A 21,562-nucleotide genomic window follows, 5' to 3' on the forward strand; every position below is an offset into this window, starting at 1 on the left:
TATGTTAATTATTTGCAGGAAAAATTTCAGTAACAGATATTAGGGTTTTTTCCTTCATCTTTGCTAGGCAGACCTGAAGTATGATAATAGTAGGATACTATTTCCATTTATCATTAAGAAATTGCATAATCATATACAAACTAAAGCATTCAAGCAAACTAAAGAATACTTCAGGGGATAGGAGAAATATTCTGGCATCAAATCACGAGGAAGTCTGGGTGTTCTGGATCCCAGGTGTGCCACCAGGATCTTAGATGGCGGGGGTGACTGATGCTCATTCTGCACTGGATGGGACAAAGCTTGGCCTAATCCAGCATGGCTCTGGCCTCTGTACTGGGATGGCTCAGAAGCCCACTTCTTTCCTGGTTCACTTTCTAAAAAAAGTCTCTATGACTTTTTTTTTTAATTTATTATTATATTTTTTACAATTCCCTGTTAGTGCATGAGAACAAACCATCAAGCATTATAATAATTTCTGAAAGACTCCATCTTCTGGAACATAGCTCAATAATGGAAATTAGGGGGGAAAAAAACATCTCCAAAATGGCTGCCCCAAAGCACAAGCATCAAAGTTCTTGCATTTTTGCTTTATTCTCTAAGAGTAGTGAAAGGCCCTAGGTCACTGTTTTGAGCTTGCTGATGCTTTCATTTACACAGTATTTTTATTTTTATTTTTTAAAGCTTTTATTTATTTATTAGAGAGAGAGAGCGCATGAACAAGGGGAGGGGCAGAGGAAGAGAGAGAAACAGGCTTCCCACTGAGCAAGGAGCCTGATGGGGGACTCGATCCCAGGACCCTGAGATCATGACCTGAGCTGAAGGTAGACACTTAACCAAATGAGACACCCAGGCACCCCTCATTTACACACTATTTTTAAAAAGCAATTTAATAAGCTGATTTTTTAGACCTTGCAAATCAGAAGAAATATATTAAAAGGGGAAACTGAAAGGCACGCCAGTGACATTCTCTGACAGCATTAGGGGTGGGGGTCAAGGGAGACTAACAACAATAAAATAATAAAAAAAAAACAACACCTGTATATTGTGACAGAGACAGTATTTGGCTTTCTTTCAGTCTCTGGAATCACAACTTCCCTGTCTCCACCCACCAAGGGACCATCCTTCATTTGCACTGTTTGGTTCGTAGTTCATCTTTGTGTGGCTGAGCAAAGAGAAGAGAAGGAACACTTTTTCTAAAAACAAGTACAGCTGACCCTTGAACAACACGGTTTGAACTGCATGGGTCCACTTATATGTAGATTTTTTTATAATAAATATAGTACAGAACTGTAGTGTTTTCTCTTCCTTATGATTTTCTTAACATTTTCTTTTCTCTAGCTTACACTTTATTGTAAGAAGGCAGTATATAATACATGTAACATATAAAAATGTGCTAATTGACTGTTTCTGTTATGGGTAAACCCGGGAACAGTAGGCTATTAGTGGTTAAGTTTTGGGGGAGTCAAAAGTTATCTGCAGGTTTTTTACCTCACAGGGGGGTTGGCACCCTTAGCCCCCACAATGTTCAAGGGTCAACTGCATAAAGCTACTTCAGGGACTGTGGGCAAGATGAGGGAAGGGTAGAAAGAAGGGAGCAAAGGAGAGAGAGAAAGACAAAAGAGCAGGAGATGAGAAAAACAGCAGCCAAGATGCTGACTTTCAAGGGAGAGAGGGAGGAAAAGAAGGCCCTAAGGGGTCTCACTGTGCGGTGGGAGAAATAATTCCCTCTCATATCCCATGCCCTCAAAACAACCTTCAGCAAAGAACCACATGGCTCTTCAGTGCTCTCTGGTCTGTTTAATTCTGTTGAGTGTGACCTGGTGCCCACCTAGCTTCCAGATAGTCCAGTTTTAGTCAAGTAATAGCAGCTCTGTATGATGATTCCCCTCAAACCATGAAATATCTTAAATGCACTGTGTATAGGGAAGCAGGGAGAAATATAATGTATTTGTGAAAGAGTTTCAGTAAATGGTGGGTTAAATTCTCTGACACTTAGTCATCACTTTGGTTACATGGAAAATTCACATATGTGAGCACATCTCCAATAATATTAGATAAATTAGGTGTTACTGCATTTAAATTTCTAGAAATGTGGAGTTACAAAAGGTCCTTAAATAAACTTCTGGGTCCCATATTTGGCATAAGAACTATACAGTGTTTGGAAAGAGTTTTCCCTTCTGGCATAGCTAAGGTCAGGATTGGCATTATAATGGTCCTAGAAAAATAAACCTTCACATTCCAAAATTTTGACCAATTTTAGGTGAGCACTCTAACAGCTGCAAAAAGGAGCAAGTCAAAGTTTCCAAAGCCCCTCTCTCCTCTGCACTTGAAAAGACATGTAAATGTGCTCAAAGGAGAAGTATGGAAAGTTTACCAGATCCCAAGGAATTCTGAAAGATCATTCAAATTTGTTATTGTCATAATTTTCACAATATTATGCTCATACCACTAAGAGGGATGAAGTTCTGGTCACAAGAAGGAGGAACATACCACTTTAAAACATCAGAAATGTTTTTCACAAAAAAGCTTCAGGAAAGTGGTAGAAGGAGATGCTTTTTATTCAAAGAATCAGAAGATTACTCCACAGAGTAAATGAGGCTAGCTAGTCTTGGCCTTGTAAGATCATGTGGAATTAGTTACAGTAACTTACATCGATATCAGGCAGTTCATCCCAATTTCAAGATCAAATAGAGCCCACTAAAACTGAATGGCCCAAAAATATGGTGATGATTCTCCCTGTAAATTAAAGCCACCACAGACACTGCTAGCATTTAGATATATTTGGGTTCTACATCTCTTTGGAAAATGTTGGACTCTAAATGTCCTTCCAGAATGCATTTCACTACCACCATGATTACTCATGTACATTTGTGATGTTAAATGATTAGTCACCATTTAAATGTTCACATAGTCTCAAAGAATGTTTAGCCAGTCTCCAAGAGCACATGCCTCTGTAGGGCTCAGAAAGGGACAGAATCTGTTGATCTACCCTTTGCTTGGGGAGGATGGGCTGCAGAAAAGCCCCGGAAGGAGAGCCTTGACTGAAATGAGCAATAATCCACACGGCTTCATTTCTTTAACCACAAAGCATCAGGGAAAGGGATAACCCATTTGAACTTCATCATAGGATCTAAGATAAAGACCAGTCAGAATGATTAAATACCTAGGCAGAAAGCTCTGCAAATGAGGGAGAAATGAATTCATATTATCTGGTTATTAATGGTTTAAACATTGACAAACTATACTTCTCAGGATCAGATTTCCAGAAAGAAAGAAAAAAGGGATAAATTAACATTTATTGGATGCTTGTTGTGTTGCAGGTACCAGGCAAGGTGTTCTCCTCCAAGTATCCATGGGAGGTGATTGCTATTATTCCCATTTTATGGAAAATCACATTCAATTTCAGGGAAGGAAGTAAACGGCCCAAAGTCACACATAGTTGGTAAAGACTGGGGTGAGGCCAGCTCTGAATTCCACCAATTTTCCCCCTACATCTTGAAACTTACCTGAAGTGTCACATACTTATTTCTTCTCATCCTGTATCAACAAAATATATGTCCCTACTTTGTTCCAAAGTTGACCTTCATTTTTGTCGCCAGTGTCCTGCTTTCCCATGGGTCTGTGGTAGGACTGCTGTTTCAACAAACTAGTTTCCTTCCACCCACATCTTCTGACCTCTGTACACACACACACATGCTCAATTTCCCCATCCTAAACCTCTTCCTTAACTCATCTTCTCCTTCTAAATACTGCCCTAGTTTCCTTTCTTTTCACCCCCATACTTCATAAAAAGAATATTCTACACTCCTGGCTTCTACTTTACATCCTATATCATTCTGCAACTGGTCATATTCCAGTTTATAACCTCTTATCTAATAGAAACTTCTCTGAAAAAGGCCATTTATAACTTCACGATTTTCAAATCCAATGGCCTCTTCTCAGGAGTCATCCTTCTTGAATGCTTTGGAGATTTGGCCCACTCTCTACTCCTTGAAACCTGGCTTCCCTGAAAAGACTTTCCTAATTCTCTTCCAAAATCCACTGGCTCTGTTTCATTTCCTCCTCCATCTCAGCCCATCCCTTAAATACTGGAATTCCTCACGTTACCATCCTCCGTTTTCTCTTCTTTCCATGGGCTTGTCCTCCTTGGTTCCTCCAATCTACCCTGGGTTTCAGCTGCCACCAGCATACCTATGCGCCAAGCCACCAGCCTCTTCTGAGCTCCATGACTGTCCTTCCAGTTGTCTTTTGTGTTTCTAACTGGATGGCTCAGAGGTTCCTCAACAAACCATGTCCAAAACTAAACTCATCTATCCCCTCCTTTCCAGTCTAGACTTTTTCCTTCCCGGGTAAATGGTGTTGCCATCTGCCTAGTAGTCTAGGTGTTGGGGACCTCAGAATCTGCTTTGACCTCAAAATCTTCCTTCCCTGGACTCAAAGTTCCGTGTCTCTATGTCCTACGTATCCTTTGAACTAATTCCCATTTCTCCAACACCTCTAGTCCAGCTCTTTAGCAGGTCACCCGTGTTAATGCAACAGCCTCCCAAGGGGTTTCTCTGACTCCATTATCTCGTCTTCTAATCCATCCTCCATATTGCCACCAAACTGTTCTTGGTAAAACAGGGTATTCTTCTGTTTATAAATTTTCAGTGGCTCCATATGGACTACAAAGCAAGGCTTCAATGGCCAACCAGTCCTAGCCTATCTTTCGAACCCGAGGTTTGAGAACTTGCTCTTACTTGTAGCTATTAATTGGCCCTAAACTTCTTTCATGCTTCTGAGGCCTAGGTTATGCTACTCATTCACCTAGAACACCCTTCTTCCTTTGGCCCACCTTCATCATCCTTCAAGGCTCCCTCCATATCTGTTATCTTTATCTTTCCCCAAACACCCACTGCCAGTCTTGAAGGAAGAACTGTTCCCATACCTCTCTTTATAGAACTAACCACAGGGCTTAATAGGGTCATTTGTTGACTCATGGCCCCACCATGAATCCTTCAAAGGCAGAGACTGCATTATTCATCTTTGTAGCACTGGAGTCTAATTCAGTGCTTGGATCATAGTTGGATGCTCAATAAATCTGTGTTAAAAGAACAAATTAATAGACCTTTTCCTGTTTGTGGTATTCAGTTAGGCTTTAGCTTCATTATCATAGGATTTGTGAAAACATGTCATATATCAAAAACTATAGAGCAGCTTTTAGTGACACATATGGAGCGTGGATTTCTATTAAAACAGTTTTAAATTCTGATAGCTATTAAAGTGTAAACAATACATTGCCTATAATAAAAATAAATAGAGCTGATGTTCTGTCAACATTATAACTACTTTCCTTTAAAAAGAACTCATTTGCTATCATTCATTCATCCATCCATCCATTTACTCCTTCATTCATACCATACTTCTTTCAAAAAGAATTTGAACTTAAGTATTTTAGTTTGTTTTATCTATCAACATGTTCTATCTGCCCAAGTGTCTCTAGTCTTCCTATCTAATGCAGTTAGTCATTACTGCAGGAAAAACCTATTGAAGTCCATTAAACTAATTTTAATTCTGTATTATTTCTTGAAAGTAGACATTTATTTTTATTTGAATCAGTCTCCTAACCAGAACTTTTTCAATCCAAAAGCTAACATAGTATTTTGTGTCCTAATATTTTCCAAGATATATTAAGCAGTACATAACATAATGAAAAGTAAATCTGTATCTGAGTGTATCATACTGCTAACATTTATCCTCTTATTCTGGAATGTCATTATCTTCCTGTCAAAATGAATCGCCATGGGAACAAGCCAATTTTAAGAGACCCAAAATGCCACAGAATATGTACCCATGCTCACACTAAAGATAAACCCAAAGTATTCCCTTACCATCCTTTATGAAGAACAGAATGTCTGGTTTTTAAGGTATACTTCTCAGAGGATTCACTGTGCACAGCAGGTGGACTTACCTGGCGAGTTCTGGGGAGAGGACACAGGGGAGCCACGGGGGGACTGACAGTAGCTGGGGTGAAGTAAGGCATGTGGAGGCACATAAGACATTATCTCTTCTTCAAATAAACTGGGGAAAGACAAGAAACAAAATGCATACTTTAGCCAAAGGGGTGGGGAAAAGCCTTGCTTCCAAATGAGTGAGAACCATCAGTTTCTCACTCTGGGTCCAGTTCATATCCCAAAGGGAGCACTCGTCCCCTCTCCTGTAGCTAATTCTTGGGACAAACAGCTTTTATGGAACCTGTGGTTATGTGCCTGTTTTCCTACCAACTTTGGGCAACACGATTATTATTTTGCCACTTTAATATGTGAGTCTGAATTTACATGTTTTCTTGAACATAGTACCTGGGTTTTTAGCATTGAGAATAAGATTCAAACACAACACACATGCTTACTGAGAACCCATAATAGAGACACAAAGTATGTTCTTTATCTTCATTCTAAGAAATATATGACAGTTTTCTCAATATTCAAAGAGTTTAGGATTTAACTGGAGAATTAAAAGCAAAATAAAACAAAACACCTCCTAAATAATTACAACTGCTCATAGTTAGCTCCCTTGTTTACTCTGGCTTTATAATTTTTTAATGTGAAGATTTTTATCTCAGATTATTCATATTCAATCCAGTGTCTTTGTTCTCCATATTGAAATTTCTCTTTCTAGGACTCTCCTAAAAGCTAATAACCAGGGATGTGAGATCTTAGAATCTCAGACTTTTCATTAAATATAATGATAAAAGTACTATTGATTGCACTAAGCTATTCACACTTGACAAATATTTGACAAAGACTTGAAACAATAAAAGTAAGAGGACTTGTGTTTTTTAATTAAGAGGTAGAAGTAGGTTTTCTTCAAACTTGGCCAAATCTAGAAACCTGTTAGAAAACATTCAGAAAAAGGTGGCAACAGTTCATTCTTGCAGAGATTAAGAAAAGGACTCCTAAGCACTGGTTCTCACTCCCTGCAACAAACATGTATCCAGCCCAAAATGTCAGTACTTTTGAAGCTATCTCTTTTGACAAATATTTTTTTCCCAACTTTGTGCTTTTATCAACAATGTGCAGTGAAGATCCTGTATATATTGCCTTGTGTACAGGCAGAAGAGTTTTAGTATAAATATGGTATATATCTAAAAGCATTAAGTGCTCACTCATAACACATATGCCTTTTCAACTATACAAGGTATTGTCAAATTGTGCTCTGAAAAGGTTGTAGAAATTGCAATCCCACTAAGTCCAGACAGTATGAGAGTCCTCATTTCTCATTTGATATTATCAGACTTTTTGATTTTTTTCAAATCTATTTTTTTTAAAGATTTATTTATTTATTTGAGAGAGAGAGAATGAGAGAGAGCACGAGAGTGAAGAGGGTCAGAGGGAGAAGCAGACTCCCCACTGAGCAGGGAGCCTGATGCGGGACTCAATCCCGGGACTCCAGGATCATGACCTGAGCCGAAGGCAGTCGCTTAACCAACTGAGCCACCCAGGCTCAAATCTAATACTATGAAATACTGTCTCATTATTGTAAATTGCATTTTATGATTGCTAGCATCCGTCCGTAAGTTTACTGGCTATTCTTATTTCAATTTCTATGAAATGGCTTTTTATACCCTTTATCCATTTTTTTCTTTTGGGTTCTTTTCTTCTGAATTGATGTAAAGGCATTCTCTGTACATGCATAATATCTTTGTTTTATGTGTTATGAATATATTCTTCCAGTTTGTTACCTTTATGCTTTTATATGTGGTATCTTTCATTATATAAATTTGAAAATTCTAACATTAGCCAAATATATCAATCATTTCATATATGAGCTCTGATAGAGGTACATTTTTTTTTACAGTTCAGTTAGTGAAAGAATATATGAAATAGAATAATCAATAACAAATGTAACAAAGTCATTTAAAAATTCTTGAGTCTTATAATAGCTATTTTGGAGAATAATCTTACATGGGCTTATTTTGAACTGAATAATTTCCTAGAGCTGTGGCATCTCGATATTTCCGCTTGCTGATAATCAAGTCCATTTGTACAAGGAGTGATTTTCCTTTTTAAAAAATAGGGGCACCTGGGTGGCTCAGTCATTTAAGCATCTGACTCCTAGTTTTGGCTCAGGTCATGATCTCAGGTTCCTGAGATCGAGCCCCACATCAGGCTCAGTGCTCAGCAGAGTCTGCTTGTCCTTCTCCCTCTGCTTTCCCGCCCCCCGCCCCGCACTCTCCCTTTCTCTTTGTCTCTAAGTAAATAAAATCTAAAAAAAAAAAAAAGAAAGAAATAGGCAAAGTATAAAAATAGACACAAAGTCTTTCACTATGTATGCAACTAGTTCATTGCTTGAGTTTATAGTCACTGATTCAAATGACCCAAACTCCAAAGTAAATAAAAAATAAAAAATAAAAAACTGAGGACATCTGAAAATGTTTCAATAACTATTAAACATTATTCAGCATCCACATGTAATACACTGTGTCACCATGTACAGTTGTTAAATTTAATGCATTTGATCATCTAAATAAAATAAGTCTAGAACTTAATAACATCATTTGCATGTAATAATTATAGAACCATTATATAATAAATTAATTTCTCACACTTCTCCAAAGGCCCATTAACTTCAGACAACATGCTTTTTCCCCAAATGGGGGAAAATGTAGCCTTGCTCTTCATATATATATGTATGTGTGTGTGTGTGTATATATACACACATATATACATACTTAAAACTGATATATAAATATCAGTTCTCAAATATTTTCAAATTCAACCACATAACACATAGAAACTCATGCAAACTACAGTGTTTACCAAAGTACAAATATTCTAAGCTATACTGTAACAAAATATTTAGGACTATACCATCTAAAGATTATTTAACTAAGAATAGGTGATTGATAATCATGATTTCTATTTTGTAATCATTTTGTTTTTATTAATTCCAAATGCAGAATTCAGTTTAAATGAAAAACCTTAGATTTTTAGAATGAAGCAAAAGAGTCATATCCTAGCCAGAATTTTATAAACAAAACTATTTTATTACCAACCAAACTATGGTAGAAACATCATATTACATATTAATTGACCAACAGTCTTCCTGACCATGTAGCACACTATATTCTGTTTTCAGAACTCGTTCAGTTCAACTTAGTCATAGGTCACCCCTTAGACTGAGAAGTGACCCCTCCTCCCAACAGGTCTTGTTCAGAATCAGGTGAAGCAAAGTCTCTGTGGGAACTGATTGTATTCCTTTGAATTATGATCCAATTATCCAGTAAAGGAAGATAATTTTTTGACTTCAGTTTTACAAGTATGGCAACTATCATGTAGGCAGTTAGAAATGGTTAGGGTCAAGTTCATCATGAATATCACAAATGAGATTGTTAGCACTCTGGGATAAATATAACATTGCATGGTCTGGTTCAGCATGACTTTCCCTTCAATTCTTTGGCGGTTACAGGGGTAGGTGTCCCAACTACTGGGTAGAGCAAAGCATTATTTTATTCTGGCCTCCTACATTTGAGGGATGATATTAAAAATGAAAAATCTTTTGAAAACTTGCCAGTTTCCTTTCTAAATTACTCTAAGATTTAAAACCAAAGCTGATCTAACCATCAGGAAAGAAAATACAACTGGTCAATTTTATGAAGGGCTGTCAAGTTGGCAATGAGTACCAGTGACCAAATTTCAACTTTCTGATCTAATTTCCCAAACCTAAACCCTGAAAATCATTAAAAAAAATCATGTCAAATCAGCAAAAAAAAAAAGACAAAGCACATTTGGAGGAAAGAATTTGAAAGAAAATATAAATATGACCTCTCTTTTACTCCAAAGGGGTAAGTAAGCCCTGTATACCTTGTGTTCCATTTTGTGAGTAGAACATTCTATCCATTGGCCTCTACTAACCCTTCCCTTCTCCAATACCACCTCATTTATCACCAGGATAAAAAAAAAATCAAACATCTCAGAATAAGAAATGCAATCTGAAACGAATTATCACTAAACCAGCATCCTACATCTTCCACATGAGTATTCCACAAGTCTTTAAGAATAATGGAGACATAGGCTACTAATACTGGCATAGTATTTTCTAAAATGCTCCATAATATCTGATGACAGAGGACTTCCTACTTCAAAAACTGGTGTTCCATACCTCAGCAACATAACAAGGTCTGCATCACTTGAAAGACGCACCAATCCTGGGGTCCCTTCAGTTCGGATAAATTGGATCTTCTCCCTATTCAAGCAAAGAAACAGCTCAGAATATATGTGGTAGACTTTTGAAACATAATTCAGTGCCTTAGGCACCATTTTTAAAAACACTGAAAAACAATTTGGTCTCTGCTTTGAGGTAAAGCCTGTTGTGGGCTTGAATCTAAGCAACTATTTAGGCCATTCAGGCTGATTCCTTGTTATTCCAAAAAGTGAGTGTATAAGGATAGTCATTTATTTTCCTGGGGGCGTACCTCTAAATTATGTGTGATGAGCATATTCCTACTTGGAGGCAGATAGTATCTATTGAATACATATTCAACATAAAGGCATACGGCCCTTTGAAATAACTGAAACACTTTTAGTTACTACAGTTGGTAGAACAGATTATGTGTATACCTGTGCAAATGTATATATACACATTTCAAACACAACAATGTGAGCAATTTCTACCATTATTTTACTGTAGATATATGTAAGAACACCAGGTTTTTCTTTTTGTTTGATGAGTCATCATCATCATGCTATTTTCAATTCTTTATATGAAAACAATTTTAATAAAAATTTCCCTGTTGCTTCCCCTCATTTACATGATTTTATTTCAAAGCACACCATATTCATTTTTATAAGATAAGGAAAAAAATAAAAATATAAACTATGGTACTGAAAGCATTTCATTTGATAGGTACATAAGAATAAACACAACTATGCAATTTTACTCAAAGTGCTAATGATAGTATAGTCTGATTTTTGTACACTATGAATTAAAATATTAACCTTTGATATAAGTATTTATTTAGATTTAGTTCCTCTTTCTAGATCATCTTGTTTTTGTTTGATATTTTCATAAAGTTCTACTGCATTTTATATTTCTAAATTCCAAATCTCTTCCTAATTATTTACAAGCTTGAAGACAATGAGGTGGAAGGCAAGGTTTAACTGTTGAGATGAAAAACTCCATAATGCACAGAAAAGTCAACTGATTTGCTCTCAGCCACACAGCTTGCTAGGAGGGATAAAGAGTTCTAGAGGGAAGGGGTTGGGGGGATGGGTTAGCCTGGTGATGGGTATTAAAGAGGGCACGTGCTGAACGGAGCACTGGGTGTTATACGCAAACAATGAATTGTGGAACACTACATCAAAAACTAATGATGTGGGGCGCCTGGGTGGCTCAGTCGTTAAGCGTCTGCCTTCGGCTCAGGTCATGATCCCAGGGTCCTGGGATCGAGCCCCGCATCGGGCTCCCTGCTCCGCGGGAAGCCTGCTTCTCCCTCTCCCACTCCCCCTGCTTGTGTTCCCTCTCTCGCTGTGTCTCTCTCTGTCAAATAAATAAAATCTTTAAAAAAAAAAAAAACTAATGATGTAATATATGGTGATTAACATAACATAATTAAAAAAATAATAAATAAATAAAGAGTTTGGCTGCTTCTGGCTAGACCGATTTTAAACAATACGTTAGAATATGAAGCATCTAATCTTTGGTATTGCCAAATTTTCTTTTCCAACCTTCATTACCAGGAGTTACACATACACATACCTAAGAAATGAATGTCAGACACGTATGTAAAGAAATTGTTCAGAAAGGAAAAGCCAGCCTTTCTGCTTAATTGTTTCAGTTTGAAGCCTCAAACCAATCGGAACATTTTCCCTCAAGTGTTACAATCACATGTCTGAAGCACATGACGGAAACCAGGGCCCATTATCTGGTGAATGATTTTTTGGTAGAAGATATGAAAGTTGGTTGAAAAAAGCTAAGTTAGAGAAAAGTTACCTTGGAGAAAAAATGAACAATAACTTAACCAAAGAAATACTCTTATAAGGGTCGGTAATAACATGCTTTGATCTTGAAGAATCAAAAGCTATCTCCAACAAATACAGTTTATCTCCATAGCCTATCATCAAAATGAGTCAGGCAAACAGAACCAACAAGAAGACAAACAGGGCGCACATCCTCCTCTACTTCTCTAACTGGAGCGAGACAGAGTGAGGCGAGTGATATAAAAGATATCATACTCTGGACTGTGCCCTGTGGGCTTCCTGGGAATAGGGAAAAGATGATAGCTTTCTGAGTCACAAGAATGACAGCTGAGGACAGGGAAAGACACTGGAGAGAATATGCCCACTGGGGAACTTTTCCTCACTTTCCAGATATTAACTATATTAGGCAGCGAAAAGAATTGGTCTGATTCTTTAGGCCAGAACATACCACAGGCAAGTGGAGGCTAGTTTTCTACAGGCCAGCTAATTTATTGCACTGATGAGCTAAGGGTCATACGCTTTCAGGAACAAGACACTGGAGCATGTCACCTTTTCAGACCATACGACTAAGTACCTTCTTATACCAACATTCATTCATTCTTTCAGCAAACATTTCTTAGTGTCTACTATGTGCTGGGCACAGTATCACACACTGGAATGCAACAGGGTAAAACCTAGCTCCTTTCCCAAAGAATTCATGGTGCAGTAGAAAGGTCAATTCTAGTATTATATGAAAATATTTAAGCTGTTCCATTTGCTTAACTGAATTCTGTTTAGGCCTTACACCCACTCCTATTCCACAAAGTCCTTTCACATAAAAACAGAGGGCACTGGTTTACTGACTGTCAGGCGAGCAGATCAAGGCTGAGGAAGAGAACATCAGCAGATATCCTCAGAAATGTCGCCAATCTTTTCTAAGAAAAGCAAAACCAAACAGGAACTACTTCTTGGTTATTAGGTATTTGCCTAATAGTCCATAGACCAGTATTTGTCAAACTTGTGTTCCTGTCTACTGGAAATCTATAGACATAATCTCAAGTTCTGGGAGAATTTAAAAATTCTGTGTTTTCACATTGATGATCAAAACTGCTAATACTGAGGTAGGCATATGTTGGATAATCTGAATAACATTTATGACTGAACACTGCCATTTGCCTTCAGTTCCCATGTTTGTATTTATAAAACATTGGTGCCAAATGATCACAGAGAAACTTTCAAAGTGTTGGTGAGCAGGCTCTGAGGTTGGCAGAGCCTTGATGTTAAGTATGATAACAGCAGTCCCTGTCTACCACTCACACACAATTCTCTTACCAGTTAAAAAGACAAAACTTTTCTTTTGCAGTGTTGATTTGCATAATGACAATGATGAAGTGAGGCAAGGTTATGTATATATAAATTTGCCACAGGCTAAAGAGAAAACAAAATAAATGGATTTAAGAAGTAAACTATGCATTTATGCTAACTAAACCACAAAAGATGTTATGGTTTATTCTAAAAACAAAAGTTTTATGATCATTTACAAGTAGAAAAGGAGCAGTAGAATCATCACAGGGTACATTTAATAATATATTTTTTCTTTAGTATTGCAGTTGGGGGTATTAAATGAATTGGCTCATCAAAACAATGAATTAGTAGATAAAAATAAAATTAGTAGGTAAATAGTAGATAAAAATAAGCTATTGGTTAAGAAAAATAATGACCACAATATTGCCAGAGATGCACCTGATGAACCATTAGATACAAAATCAAAATTAGATACATGTCAAATACAAGTGAAACAAAAAGCACAAATGTATCTTTCTACTGACAATGGTCTCAATATTGGTGATTTGGTTTCTGAAAAACAAAAATCTCACATTAATATCATTCAATTAAATGTTATTTTTTAAAGTTTTCACTTAACGTATATGTCTTTTGGCTTTAAAGTTCCTAAAAGCTGTAAGAAGTTTTTGCATATTTTATATTTGTGCACACTTATGTTTCATTAAAATAAAAGTAATTAAAGTCAACATTGTAGATCTGCAATATTTCTTTTCCTTTTAGAATGGAAAATAAGTTTTGGCTCCTAACAATTTTCCATGAGTCCACTCAGTGCCTGAAATAAACATAACAAGCTTGAGAAATATCATTAAAGATACATATGACTCTGATTAAAGGGACATTTGAAAGTTACATTACTATATTGGTTCAAGTTTACTTTCTATATTTATAGAGTTAGAAGGAATCAGTGGCAGTCCTCTAATTCCTATCTTTACTGCATTTACCTTAATGAAGAAATTCTATTCAAATTTAGTGGTTTATAATGAGGATTAAGATGACATTCAAATAACACTTTATCATTTGACCCTCTCTGCATGGGTATGTTTCTTTCTCTGGGCCCTTTAGAATACATTCCAGTACTTCCTCCATTGTACTTTCTCACGGGGCCACTCAGTTACAACATAAATTCTTTTGGAAACATGAATTTCTTGAGGGCAAAAGCCCTTCCTCCTTTATTTTTATATTCCCCAAGTACCTAGCTTTGTGCTGTGCACATTAGGAATGCTCAATAAAACATATGCAGGCACAATATTAGTTAATGCCAAAGTAAGAGGTGGCTCCTAACAAATTTCCCTGACTCCACTCAGTGTCTGGAATAAGCTACCATTTTGTTGTTGTTGTTGTTGTGGCAGAGAAAAAGAGAATCAGAAAGCTGACATCAGATTACTTGCTGAAATAGACCCCACTGAGGGAAGTGCAAAGACAGGTAAAGAGGCAATCCTTTAATAAGAAAACTCACAACTGTGGTAACAGGATGCTAAACTATATCGTGACAACCTCAGGAAGAAGTCACTAACTACTGCTGTATCTCAGATGCCCATAATATTTAGACCTTTGTAACCACTTCCTCAAGTGCACAGAATTACCCCAGAAGATCAACTCTGGCAGAAGAGCATTTGAGGACAATGAACATAGTCTCAAGGCCGGAATTCCCACAGAAAATACTCTCATTGAAACCAACCAACATTTTTGGTGAAGTTAAAGAAGGGCATGTGATCAGAAACAATCAGAAGCAGCAATGCCTTGAAACCACAAAACTCTCTGGATTGCAGACTCTGCACACAAGGTTCCTGTAGATACAGTTCAGTAACACCTTGAAAAATACATGTTTAAAAAAATTCCCCGGGGCAATTTTAGAGAAATCCCATGACATCTCTAATGGTGTAAGGCCAAGAAAGGAAAATTAGCATTTATTACTCAGTTGATCGTTCATACTCTTTATTACAGTCCCAGAGCACGGTCTGACTTAAAAGCCAGGGCCATGCAATAGAAAGATCAACTTTTCTTTCTACTTCTCATTCGATCTGGAAATACAGGTCCATTGTGGATTCTCACGGACAAATAGAAATGGAATTAACCTGGACCCCAAAATAATTATCACTGATGCCTGGGGAAAGCTGGACTGTAGGGAACAGGTTTGCTGGCTAGACCTAATTATCACACAAGAGGTATTATTCTCAACTCTTAATTCAGTTTTATGACATGTAGATCCTTGCACATTAAATATAGTGTTGTACAAATACCAATACCAAAAATTTTATTTAATCTGTATTCATTACATTCACCAATAAAATATTGTTCAAAGGCTCTTTTTTAATGAATATATTTGTCTTTGAATAAAATCATAAAACATTTTATTTTGGCTTTTATTTTAATGCCACACATACAAAAAGCTTCTTAGTATGATTACTGTCTTCCAGTGAGAGCCAATAGTAAGAGATGGTTATCCATGGGGGGACAGTACTCACTTGAAGGAGGTAGTACTGACTTCTGGATGATGATTTTTCTAGCCAAGGAAATAAATCTCTTCTGAGATTAAAAAAAAAGGAGAGGACAACTTCGTAGCATCACGTTTGCATGACAGATGAAGTTAGAGGGAGCAGTGATTTAAATACAGCAGTTGGAAGCTGAGGCCATATCCACTGCAAAGAAAACCATAGCCATTCCACAGGAAAAGGTACACAAGTGGAGTCTCAAGGAAGAGGAAGCTATATACGGACAGAAACTAAATAAACTGCTGGCTATCCTTTGCTTTAGGAGGAATCACAAGCTAAACAGGAAAAACACAACGTCAATAGATGTACCCATTTGAATCTCCCAAGGGCTAACGCTTTTCCTCGTTATATTATGGCGAGAATAAAGAAAGGGGTATTTCTTTTAAGTGATTGTGCCACGGATGAGAAAGAATGCACACAGAGCTACACTGGTGTTGAGGATCCCCTTGTCCAGGTTATGAATAGAAGGTCCACAGTTACCTTTGACACACAATTACTCGGTGGCTCTATTCCATGCCTAAATCTTTTATCAAACATATCACTGAAATATGAGATTAAAGAACCCCAGCTGGTTCCCCACCCCTGCCTTTGTGGGAATGCCTCTTACGATGCAGTTTTTAACCATACGAAACAGAATGTTCTCTTAGATATACAAACTTCCCCATTATGTTGTTGTGATAATCAAAATGCTCAACTACCAAAAACTTTTCAGAAAATAAAAGTGCACTGACACTCTGTGTAAGAGGAATAGCATTATCTCACTGATTTATGTCCTTGCTTCCTTCTACTTGTCATGATAGCATATGCTTTTTATGGTCAAACTCTGTAAATAGTTTTAGAAAGGATAAATGGAAAGTTATAAGTAAGTTGGAATAAGATAGAAACTTATTTCAAAACTTATAAAATAATTTCTTACTGATAGACTACCGTGTGAGATCTACATTACAAGAATGTGCTCAGCTGAAGACCCAGGGTGTCACTAAAAAATAAAAATCCTTACCAATCTTTAGGAGGTTAGAGACTTTTAAGACTCTGAAAAGCAGAAGGAAAAACAAAAACAAAACTGAAAACTACCAACTGGGGCCAGCAGTTTTCCCCTCTGCTAGGATCTATTAAGGTCCTGTCAAATCCCTGAAGAATAATGATACTGTTGGATGCCTTGTTCAGGCAGAATAAATCATCCAATATCTCTGACGGTGGAAATTTAAAGATATGTGAAATTGCTGTAAATAATAATGTGGGGTGTAGAGCAAAAGTAGAAACCTTCTTGAGTTTCCTCTTTCTTGTTTTTTTTTGTGGGGGGTGGGGTATCTTGACAGGAATAGATACCGACTAAAAGCTCGTATGAGCGCATGCGTGTGTGTGTGTGTGTGTGTGTGTGTGTGTGTGTGTGTTTGGGGCTAGGGCTGGTGGGAAAGAAAAAAAAGTAGAGTTCTCCTTATTTTGTGGTTAGCAAAAGAGGAGAAATTTACTTTTTTGTTTTGTTTTGTGGTCTGGAATCTCTAAGATCTCTCAGTGGACAACTGGGGAGTTTATTTCTGCAATATTATTAACTAAAACTTCTTACACAAGACTCTCCAGTGGACCATGGATTACTGAACTGATGCCATAATATACAAATATACAAAATGAGATAGCTCATCTAATTTTTATAATTTTCTTGTGATTGAGAACAGCATGCTTGTCAGGTTGAGAAAAGCACTGAGACTTGGGTTAGATATTAACTACTGTAAAACTGGGATTTTTGTGTAGGCAATGTTTGTAGTCATACTTGAAATTACATTTACATGTAGCCTTAGCCTTTAGAAACTTTAGAAGGTAATGACAATTTTTAAAGCTATGAGAGACTAACAGGAGATGGGGAGTGGGCAAAATGGAGAGAGGGGTTCATAACATATAAACTTCCAGCTATAAAATAAATAAGTCATGGGGATGTAATGTACAGCATGGCAACTGTAGTTAATACTGTATTGCATATGTGGAAGTTGCCAAGAGATCTTAAAAGTTTTCATCACAAGAAAAAAAATCCTGTAACAATGTGTAGTGATGGATCTTCACTAGACTTATTGGGATGATCATTTCACAATATATACAAATATTGAATCATTATGTTAAATGCCTGAAACTAATATAATATTGTATATCAATTGTACCTCAATAAGATAAAAGATATGAGAGACTAAGAACATAATAAGAAGAATTGGTAATTTATTTTCAAATCAACAAAAACATCTCTATCTCTTTCTGTGTATATATGTATGTATATATATTCACTGTATGCAAAGTACTATTCTTTATATTTAAGCAGTAAGGAGGAGACATAATGAGTTGAATAAGATCCATATTTGTAAGGAACTTATAATCTAATTGGAAAATAAAGCATAAAGACTTGAAAAGTCAAATTATAGCACAAAAGTCATATAAAGGACAGTGTGATACACTACATAATTATCAATTAGTGTCTAGAACATCAGTTATTACACCTGGATGTGTCATTGGAATTAGATGGAGAGGTTGTAAGATATTAAATGCTTGAGTTCTCCCCCAGACCTCCCGAATTAAATAACTGGACAGGGTATAGGAGGGTAGGAGGCATAAATTCAGAGAAGGGAGAAGGGTTGGGGGAGAGAAGACCTGGCATTTTACACTTTACAAAGCTTCCCAGGTGATCCTGATGAAAATTTTGGTACAACTGAGTGGTATTGGAGAATCACTGCTGTGAGCCAAGATGGCACCACAGGACAAACATTTCTACCAGTAAAGGTGGCATATGAACCAAATGAGCTTTGAGTCATGTCAAATTTTCAGCAAAAACTCACATCTTTTTCCATCTCCACTGATACCTACAACACTGAGGTTGAGAAATACTAGCCTAGATCTTGAGAGCAAGAGCTCACAGTGCAGCTGAGAGGCTTCAAGGAGGTACAGCTTGCATTGAGTTTTAAAGGAAAGACCTTCCTTGCCAAATGCACAAAAGAAAAACTTGCCAGGGAACAGGAACAGCATGTATTCAGGAAAGTAAAACTGGACTTAAGTGTGACGCATTGAAGAACTGTTTAGAAGAGTGGGTTCATGCATAGGAATACTGGATGATGAAGAGGATCAGATTCCCTCCTTGGATTCCACTGTTTTTATTATGAAAAATGTGAATACTGAGCCTAGGATTTTATGTCTCAATTCAGTGAACTCTTTTACTTTTGTTTACTCGAGCTACACTCAAAAAGGTTAGTGTCTTATTATTTTCATTATAATCTGCACATCAAGGATGTATTGTTGGCTATGAATTTTTATTTCTTTTTCATATTCCTTCTTTAAAGAGGGTGGTTCTAGGTTCTTTAGTAGTCAATCTTATTCAATCTTCATACTTAATAGAGAAAAATCAGGACTACAATGACCTGGTTGTTGATGACAAAGTCTTTGTGCACAAGATGTCTTTGTTCAGACTGCCAGAAAGAAAGAGTAAATTTCCAAGATGATTATCAGTGTTCCTGATGACTTAATAGTTGGGGCTTATGGAACTTGAACCAAATACCAATACTGCAGTTACCTGAGTGAATGATTCCTGGTAAGATCAGGTTGACGCTCCTGTAGAATTTCAAAGATGTTGGGTTGGCGCAGAAATGCAACAATCTTGTCATTGTAAGCTGAAAAAAACCAGAAATTAAAAAAATACTTTAAAAATCTGTTATTAGGTTTATGCACATAAATCCAAACTTAAAAGTCAGTGTTTTTGGTTAATATTCCTTGTACTAAAAGTCATAGTTCAGAGTCACTACAGATGCTTAAAATCCAATTTGTGTCTACCTGTTATATGACTATTGGACTTAGATCTAATAGGTGTGACTTAAGCACTAATTAAATTCATCTGATAAGTCATATTTATTATCAAATTGCAGGATGAGGTCACTAACAAGATTCTAGATATTGATAGTTTTTAGCTTCTGCTTACCAAAAGCCTCATAAGCAACTGTTAGAAATGAAAAACTATCTTCTGATTAAGTATCAGCCATCCAGAGAAGTAAAGAGGCAGAATAAGAGTTGCCAAAATACAATAGTGCTCTGAAAACTGAAGACACTGATGAAAAAAACTGAAGATGAGGCAAATGAATGGAAAGCTATACCATACTCATGGATTGGAAGTCTTAACACGGTTAAATGTACATACTCCTCAGAGAACTCTACAGATTCAACAAAATCCCTATCAAAGCACCCTTTTTTACAGAACTAAAACAATCTTAAAATTTGTACAGAACTACAAAAGACCCATAATAGCCAAAGCAATCTCGTGAAAGAACAAAAAAGCTAGAGGTAACACAATCCCAGATTTCAAACTAAACTACAAAGCTATAGTACTTAAAATGGTGTGGTATGGGCACAAAAACAGACACACAGATCAGCAGAACAGAGAGCCCAGAAATACAACTATGCTTATATGGTTAATTAATCTACAATAAAGGAGGCAAGAATGTACAATAGGGAAAAGATAGTCTCTTCAATGAATGGTGCTAGGAAAACTCGGCAACTACATGCAAAACAATGAAATTGGCCCACTTTCTTATACTATACACAAAAATAAACTCCAAATGGATTAAAGACCTAAATGTAAAACCTAAAACTATAAAACTCCTAAGAGACAGTAATCTCTTGGACATTCGTCTTAGCAACATTTTTCTGGTATGTCTCCTCATGAAGGAAAATAAAAGCAAAAATAAACTATTGGGACTACATCAGACTAAAAAGCTTTTGCACAGCAAAGGGAACATCAACAAAACGAAAAGGCAGTATACTGAATAGAGTATTTGCAAATCATATATCCAATAAGAGGTTAATGTCCAATAGAGATATTTGCAAATCATATATCCAATAAGAGGTTAATGTCCAAAATATATAAAGAACTCATTCAACTCAACACAAAAAAAACCCCACAAATAATCCCATTGAAAAATGGGCAGAGGACCTGAGCAGACAGTTTTCCAAAGAAGACATACAGATAGCCAACAGACACATGAAAGATGCTCAACATCAGTAATCATCAGGGAAATACAAATCAGAACCACAGTGAGATATCACCTCACACCTGTTAGAATGGCTGGTATCAAAAAGACAAGAAATAACAAGTGTTGGCAAGGATGTGGAGAAAAGGGAACACTTGCTTACTGTTGGTGGGAATGTAAATTGGTGCAGCTATTATGAAAAACAGTATGGGGGATCCTCAAAAAGTTAAAAACAGATATATCACATGCTCTAGTAATTCCACTAGATATTTACAAAACAAAACAAAAACACTAATCCTAAAAATATACGCACCCTCTGTTCACTGCGGCATGATTTACAATAGCCAAGAGAGGGAAGCAACATAAGTATCCATCGATAGATGGATGAAGGTGTGATTCTGTATATATTCTATATATAATAGTACATTACCCTGCAATAAAAAAGAATGAAATCTTGCCATCTGCAACAAAATGAATGGACCTAGAGAGTATTATCTAAGTGAAGTAAGTCAGACAAAGACAAATATGGTGTGATTTCATTTTTACGTGGTATCTAAAAAAACAAAACAAATGAAAAAACAAACAAAATCAGAAATAGACTCATAAATACAGAGAACAAAATGATGGTTGCCAGAGGGGAGGGGGCCGAGAGGACAGACAAAACAGGGGAAGGGGATTAAGAGGTGCAAACTTCTAGCCACAAAACAAATAAGTCACGGGATGAAAAGTGCATCACAGGGAATATAGTCAATAATATTGCAATAACTTTGTATGGGATATACATTGAGTAATGTAT

The 21,562-nt window shown here is 36.7% G+C and overlaps 1 protein-coding gene across 9 annotated transcripts in view; it reads right to left on the minus strand.

Moving 5' to 3' along the window:
- The window catches only part of HECW2 (HECT, C2 and WW domain containing E3 ubiquitin protein ligase 2), a 353,828-nt gene that overhangs the window by 49,228 nt on the left and 283,038 nt on the right, over window positions 1–21,562 (minus strand). For all 9 annotated transcript variants that reach the window (XR_003519441.2, XM_027591370.2, XM_027591366.2 and 6 more), the window contains 3 exons: window positions 19,320–19,416; window positions 10,141–10,224; window positions 5,951–6,060 (listed from right to left, as the gene is read on the minus strand). Coding sequence is in view for 8 of the 9 variants with exons in the window: in XM_027591370.2 (XP_027447171.2) it covers window positions 5,951–6,060; window positions 10,141–10,224; window positions 19,320–19,416 (291 nt within the window). In the remaining variant the exon portion in view is untranslated. The remainder of the gene's footprint in view (window positions 1–5,950; window positions 6,061–10,140; window positions 10,225–19,319; window positions 19,417–21,562) is intronic.

This window comes from Zalophus californianus, chromosome 3, assembly GCF_009762305.2.
Source record: "Zalophus californianus isolate mZalCal1 chromosome 3, mZalCal1.pri.v2, whole genome shotgun sequence".
Taxonomy (NCBI): Eukaryota; Metazoa; Chordata; class Mammalia; order Carnivora; family Otariidae; genus Zalophus; species Zalophus californianus.